The 7,618-nt window shown below is 32.3% G+C and overlaps 1 protein-coding gene across 1 annotated transcript; it reads left to right on the forward strand.

The window, feature by feature from the left end:
* Positions 1–1,396: 1,396 nt before the first annotated feature.
* Positions 1,397–5,385, forward strand: LOC131075678 (beta-glucosidase 18). Its single transcript, XM_058012530.2, has 13 exons — positions 1,397–1,596; positions 1,672–1,741; positions 1,822–1,880; positions 2,131–2,206; positions 2,412–2,483; positions 2,563–2,650; positions 2,738–2,990; positions 3,238–3,353; positions 3,695–3,912; positions 3,989–4,020; positions 4,119–4,221; positions 4,708–4,816; positions 4,916–5,385. The coding sequence occupies exons 1-13, from the start codon at positions 1,453–1,455 to the stop codon at positions 5,172–5,174; spliced, it is 1,599 nt and encodes a 532-aa protein (XP_057868513.2). The 5' UTR covers positions 1,397–1,452; the 3' UTR covers positions 5,175–5,385.
* Positions 5,386–7,618: the final 2,233 nt, after the last annotated feature.

The raw sequence follows: 7,618 nt of genomic DNA on the forward strand, positions 1-7,618 counted from the left end.
CCTTATTTTCTATGTGCAAGTTTTAAATCCAACAATATAGAGTTACAAATTCACAGAGTGCAAATTGAGAAATATAGTTCTAGATTTTGAATAGGTGGAAACATCTAATCTATGGAGCATCACTCGATAGGCTAACACTCTTTTGCTGAAATTTTGGGAGAATGGTCTACAGAGCATCCTAATTTAGAATCTATAATTCTTAGTTCATAAAGACACCCCTAGGTCTAGGATTCTTAGCTCCATAGACTAGAACTTTCAAGCTTAGATTTCAGTGACGGATTCATCTTTACATCTGAGTTGGTTTAATGTTATTTATCTTTTTGTTTACATTGATTCTTATCAGTTTCCTAGAATCCTACCTAACTCTTGCATCATTTTGTATCCAATCAATAAAAGATAAAACAATTAATCATCAACACTTAGCTTTCTTAGGGGATTGAAGTTGAGCCTGACTGATTGTTGTCCAGTGAATATAAGAATTAGAAATGATTCCTAGTTTGCATGTTTAGAATAATGACACCATTTCTTATATTTTAAATATTTTAAAATTTATATTATGTGATCTACCCATTATGTGTGTATATACATATGCGAGCTACTTTAAATTTAACATTAATCCCTTTGAATTAATATTTGTACTTACTTAAGCATCAAACTTCTAATATTGACTAAAATGTCTCTTTAAATTTCTACCCACATTAATACCACGTATTGAGACCCTAAAATTATAAATCTAAAAGATATTATAGATTTTCTAACATTGACCAAAGAGTCTTTTATAAAAAAAAATTATGTCATCTGTCCACATTAATAGTACTTGAAAAAACGCATTGAAACTCCAACTTTATAGATCTGAAAAATACTAAAGATGGATTTTCTTAAGAATTTCTAAGATTGACCACTTCTCTCTCTCTATGTATATATAAAATTCAATCTACCCATACTAGTGAAAAAAAAGTTTTGGGACCCAGGATTGTAAATCTCAGAGATATTAAACGTGGATTTGCTTTGTCTTATGGTAAAAGAAGGTGAGATAACACTCAAATGTCTTCTCGTCAAATGTTTCCCTCAATTGAACCTGCTTCTTTCGCCCTCACCGACATAACACAAACAATCTCTCAATATCCTCCTCTCACTCAGCTCTCATGGCTTCTTGCTATAATCCCATCGTCGAACTTTCCAGCTATATATTGACTGGAGTTTTTAAGGATTTGGTTTGGATTGAGGTGTAGAGATAATCGTTTTCTATTTGGCAACGAAAACTACATCAACTTGACAGCCACATACAACTACAATTCATGTCGTCTGTTTTTCCGTTATCTAAATCGACTGCTAACCAACCTAACGCACTTTTTCTACGCTTTTTTCTTATAAAAGGACACCAAACTCCCTTACAATCTCACACTTTGCCTTTTGTTTCTCATTTTGCAATTGCTTTTTCTAGTATTTGACATGGAGGATTGGGCAATCATGTCCAAAACAATAGTTGTGATTTTGATAATGGTGGGTTCAGTTTTAGCCTTAGGTGATGCAGAGATTGATAGAAGCAGTTTTCCAAAAGGATTCATGTTTGGAACTGCTACCTCTTCCTATCAGGTTAGATTCCTTCATTTCTAGTATATACTTATTTTCTATAATTCTGTAATCATCAAGTTAACCAGTTGTTTGCAGGTGGAAGGTGCATATTTGGAAGATGGGAAGGGTCTCAGCAATTGGGATACTTTTACACACAATCGCCCTGGTATGTTCAGAGATGTATTCATCATTTCTACACTTGATTTCTCCTTTTTTACTTTTCCATGACTATGCTTCATACCACAGGAAGTATCATGGACCGAAGCAATGGGGATGTAGCTGATGACCACTATCATCGTTACTTGGTATTTGTACATAATTGGGTGGCTCTTGTTTTCTAATAAAAACTCACTTTTAAAAGCTTTTTAAATCTCCGTTTCCATAATATTTTAGATTATATTTAGTGATTTATTATTAGAATAAAGAAGTAATATTAGGAAGTGTGATTTGAAATATAAAAAAGAGGTATAAGCTGAGAAAAAAGTTGTTTGTAAGAAATTAGAATGCTTCAATAATTAGTTTCTTGATCTTAATGAAAAGTGTGATGTAATCTAGGGAGATATTGATTTGATGTATTCCCTTGGAGTGGATTCTTATCGCTTCTCCATATCATGGTCTCGAATTCTTCCAGGTATATATCATTATCTTTTTTATTGAAAACAATAGAAACCAAACAATTAATGTGTTGTATCCAATTGTTTAATTCAAATCGTTGTCACACTTTAAACCCCACCTTAAAAATAAAAGTATCACATATGATCTGTTTAAGCCCTTACCTTGAGAACAAAAAGGATAATACTCATGGAATTCATTTGTTTTTTATGTTATTGATAAAGTTGGAAGAGGAGCTATCAACAAGGAGGGAATTAAGTTCTACAATGATCTTATCGATGCATTGCTCTCCAAGGGTATGTACGAGCTGTGACCAAAAGTATCCCTTAAAATCACACCCTTACTACTATTTCATAATATTTTTCATTTGTGCAGGAATAGAACCGTTGGTGACATTGAATCATTATGACCTACCACAGCACTTACAGGATGAATATGGCGGCTGGTTAAGTCCCAAAATTATGTAGATTATATAACCTCTCTGTCGTGTTCATTTTCTATAACAGTTGATTTTTTTTGTCCAAATATTGACATAATGGGAGTTATGCAGAAAGGACTTCGAAGCATTTGCAGAAATTTGCTTTGCAGCTTTTGGGGACAGAGTGAAATACTGGGTGACATTCAATGAGCCAAATGTATTTATTGAGAAGGGTTATCTAACGGGACTTTACCCACCAGCTCGGTGTTCTTGGCCTTATGGGAATTGCAGTGAGGGCAATTCAAAAACAGAACCCTACCTGGCTGCCCATAATGTTATATTATCACATGCAGCAGCAGTAGATATCTACAGACAAAAATATCAGGTTACAAGATAAATTTGTTTCAAAGGTGTTCAATCTATAAGAAGCAAATCTACTATTTTTAAATTATTGTTCTGTTTAACTATTAAATCATTTGATGTTCGAGAAGAGTAGAGCAGGTTTGATCTTTTCATACAGTTTATAGATTACCAATAACCATCTATCTCCATAATTGCAGAGTAAGAATACAGATTTGATCTTTTTATACAATTTATAGATTACCAATAACTATTTATCTACAAAATTGCAGAGTAAGCATGCAGGATCTATTGGTATTGTGATATCTACTGTATGGTACAAGCCTATGAGGAATCAAACAGATGACAGAGTTGCAGTGCACAGAGTGTTAGCATTCGAAACGGCCTGGTAGGGAACACTTTTTACCTCATGAATTTTTGAATCTGATTGTGTAATATTTTTTAAGGGTTTTTATTTCATGATTTATTATCAGGATGAGATTGAGCTAGAGGAAAATTCAGAAACGATTTTTCCCACAATAGATCATACAATATGATCTTAAACATTGATATTAACAAATATTACATAATCAAATTCAAGAATCAATACACAACGCAAAAAAACAGATCCTACACTCACACCAACCAACCATAATTGGCGCATTTCAGAGTCTTCCATTCATTGCCACTTAAAAATTTACTGTTTGCAATTCGACACTTACGTTACCGTTTGTGGGTATGATTTAATAGGTTTCTAGACCCAATTGTTTATGGGCATTATCCTCCTGAAATGCGCCAAATGTTAGGACAGCGTCTGCCTACGTTTTCCAGGCAAATGCAGGAGAAATTGAGAGGATCTTATGATTTTATCGGCCTTAACCATTACAGCACATTGTACGCCAGGGATTGCCTCTTTTCTCATTGTTTGAAAATAACCAGTTATCCGGATTGTCTCGTCTATATAACTGGTAAGGCATGGAACTTATCTCCAACCCAAAACTTTCATTTGGGACAAATTTTTGATAAACATGGCTTCTATTGCAGGTGAGAGAGATGGAATACCTATTGGTGAGCCGGTATGTCTGGCTTTTAGCTTTTAACCTATGAGAAATTCCTTTTCATGTACAATACCCAATTAGCAGTAAGTGGATCTTCCATTTCAATGGTATTGCAGACGGGCATGGATGGGAACTTTGTTGTGCCGGAAGGTATAGAGAAAATTGTCATGTACGTGAAACAAAGGTATAACAGCCCAATTATAATCATCACAGAAAATGGTGAGTGAATGGATCTACTTGATGGGTCTTACACATAAACAAGGGTTTCTTCATTATAGCCGTTTTTCAGTAAGTTTCACTTATTAATATGATTTAAGATGAGGGATAGACTTATTAATATGATTTAAGATGGGTTATCTAGACAAGTTAAAGTTTGAGTGTTGTTTAAATCAAAATACTGTTTGTTGGAGTTTTAGATTTATCTATTAGTGGGATCCATCTATTAATGTGATTTAAAATGAGTCATCTAAACAAGTCAAAGTTTAAAATGTGTTGATTAAATCAAAATACTTTTAATAAGAATTTTTTATTCATCTATTAATGCCACTTAAAATAAAAGATCTACCAATTAATATGATCTAAAATGAGCCACCTAAACAAATCAAAAAATTAGAATATTCGCTGTTTACCCTATCGCTCTGCTTGGACCTACCGTTAAGGAGGTAAGACCGGAAACGCCATTCTAATATGCAGATGTGCACACAGGGTATGCTGAACGGAATGATTCCTCGGCTTCACCGGCAGATGTTGTAAATGATGTTGGAAGAGTTCAGTATTTGAAAAGCTACCTAACATGTCTGGCAGCCGCCATACGGTATTACAAATTTATGCCTATACAATTTCTAGTCTATTCAAATACCTTTTCTTTAGCTTTTGGCTCAAATTGATGGTTTTGGGTGTTTTTGTTTTTCAGAAAAGGAGCAGATGTGAGGGGCTACTATGTGTGGTCAATTCTGGATAATTTTGAGTGGATCTATGGCTACACTCAACGTTTTGGCCTTTATCATGTTGATTACACCACAGAAAAACGACTTCCTAAGCTTTCCACCAACTGGTACAAAAGCTTCCTTAACAAAAGCCAAGGATCATATCACTTTCCACAGGTCAAGAAAACAACCAACAAGCTAAAGGAACTCTTTACAGATAAGCTGAAAGCTACATCTGTGATCTGATTGTGAATATATTCTCTGTGGTTGATCTCATATTTCTGTTAATCACCATCTGCATGGTAATCCGATTGTGACTTTACACATTTTAATAATCTCCTACTTCTGTTAATCGCCATGTACATGGTGATCCGATTATGACTTTATATACTTTGATTAATCTCACATTTCAGTATATAATTCATTTTTATTAGAAATGAAAGAACTATTGCCTCGATCTTGCTTGCATAAATTTTCTTTGATGCCTTTTCTTCTATGGATTCGAATGCCACTCCCTAATGCATAACGACTATATGATTTCTGCCTTACATAGCAGCTATAATAATAAATCAATTTTTACTTTTGTGTATTTCTATGTTTTTGTTGAGATAAGATGTTTTTGAAAGCATTAATGTCTTTGAATGCATGGTGTCATAATATGTTAGCGTTTATGTAACTTTATTAAAAAAGTTGTTGAAGTAGTTACTAATTTAAGAGGATCATTATATTAAGAATTTAGTTACAATAATAAAACTAATCGTATATGTATATCATTTCAAGGCACATCTAATCATAAATCTCTAAAAGTAAATCTTTCTATTATATATCAATTCAACGATCTAATCATTAATCATTTCAAGGCACATCTAATCATAAATTATCTAAAAGTAAATCTTTCTATTACATATCAATTCAACGATCTATATACATCTTGAATTATATATGTAGTATGTTTTTAATTATTTACATCATTTGCAATTAAGATAAGTGGAGGTTTTCACTATATATATTTGAAAATATGTTCTGTTATTCTTTTTACCACAAAATATTTTTATCAATACGTCAAAAGATGAAAGCACATTAATTGCTAAATTTACATCAAAATAGAACCAAGCCATCACATATCCTTCTCTTTGCCAACAAAAATATTTGAGAATATTTATAAGAGCATGATGATCCTTGTTCTAGATTTAGATATGATATCTCATACTATTAGGGACCCTATTCTAATACATATGCATATGCTTTGTAAGTCACCCATATGATAAATTAGAATAAAAATATTTATCCCCGTGTTTGGAGTAATAGTAGTTGTCTTTAACTAATATTCGATATATTATAATAACAAGTACAACGTCAAAAGCATCTTTAGTATTGTCTAAATCTTATGCTCTATTGAAAGGATTACAAATATAAATACATTTTATTGCCCTTATTTATGCATATATATGTATATTATATCTATTTTATTTGTAGATTCCTTACAATCTATATTAGAGCTCTTCCAAGGGCATGTTTCATAATGGTAGTAGAAGTTAGTGGCTTATTACACCACCCTTTATATACTCTCACCTCACCTTTATGAAATCTTAGCGATTAGAACGTAATGAATGTAGTGGGGCGCTAACCTCTTTTTTCTTCAATTTATTTCTCCACAATAGATTGTCTAGGTTAGAAGCCCTTTTATCAATGGTGTTGAGGGCTTTTCAACATCATCAAAACCACTATCATTTTGTCTAAACTCTAGATTCCTTATGAAGGGCCAAGTGAAGTGAGGGGTGATTCGACTACAATACATAAGCCTAAAAAAATATTTGCTTACAACTATAACCTTTCACATATCTCTATGCATATTGAAATGCTCTCCAGGGTTAGCAATGTGACATATAAAGGTGGTCATCTAATAATTAATTACTAAACCTCTTTTACTTTATTCACTTAAGATAAACTTAAGAGTGTGTTTTATAGTATTAGATTGAACTAATTATAGGTCATGTTGTCTTATTGCATAGGATGAGGACACTTGTCATAGAATTTAACCCTCACATAGGGTATCTAGGGTTTATTTCTCCTTTCATAATAATGGATTATTCATTGTAATCATTCATTCAAGCTAATGTCAACAACATAATTCTCAAATTGCTAAGGAAATATATCTTTCTTGATCTCTCTTTGTGATAGGTAATTTTCTTATAGGCAATTTTTTAGAAATTATTGAACCCCAACATGATATTAGAATATTACATCTTTGAGTTCTTATTTAAATTTTGAGGAATCCAACTTTGAGGAAAAATTCAAAGTTTTATACACTTCAGAGCTAAATAAGCCTCATCACTATCTTAAAAGTGGCAAAAAAAAGAAGAGTTTCGAAATTTAGAATGTTTTTTCAAAGGCATTTGCATGAGGAAAACTTTCATATAATCATATCAAATTTGCATGATCTTAAAGATTCATACATCATACACTTTCATATAATCATATCAAATTTGCATGATCTTATAGATTCATACATCATACACTTTCATATCGATGTGACCACCATCATTGATCTCATATGTGTAAACACACAAAAATTTTGCATAAAGATTTTTTAGTGATGTTAAATTGTGGTGGCATTTTGTTCGATAATTCATACCATACAAAATTTAGTGTGACATAGGATCTATAAAAAAATATTTTTCTTTTCATAG

This window comes from Cryptomeria japonica, chromosome 3 (assembly GCF_030272615.1).
Source record: "Cryptomeria japonica chromosome 3, Sugi_1.0, whole genome shotgun sequence".
NCBI classification, from domain to species: Eukaryota; Viridiplantae; Streptophyta; class Pinopsida; order Cupressales; family Cupressaceae; genus Cryptomeria; species Cryptomeria japonica.

What these genes read in the sequence shown, in the direction of transcription:
- LOC131075678 (XM_058012530.2), top strand. Translation starts at nt 1,453, where the DNA reads ATGGAGGATTGGGCAATCATGTCCAAAACAATAGTTGTGATTTTGATA. An exon ending in TTAGCATTCGAAACGGCCTG is followed by an intron (nt 3,354 to 3,694) that starts GTAGGGAACACT and finishes ATGATTTAATAG; the next exon opens with GTTTCTAGACCCAATTGTTT. An exon ending in TATAATCATCACAGAAAATG is followed by an intron (nt 4,222 to 4,707) that starts GTGAGTGAATGG and finishes ATGTGCACACAG; the next exon opens with GGTATGCTGAACGGAATGAT.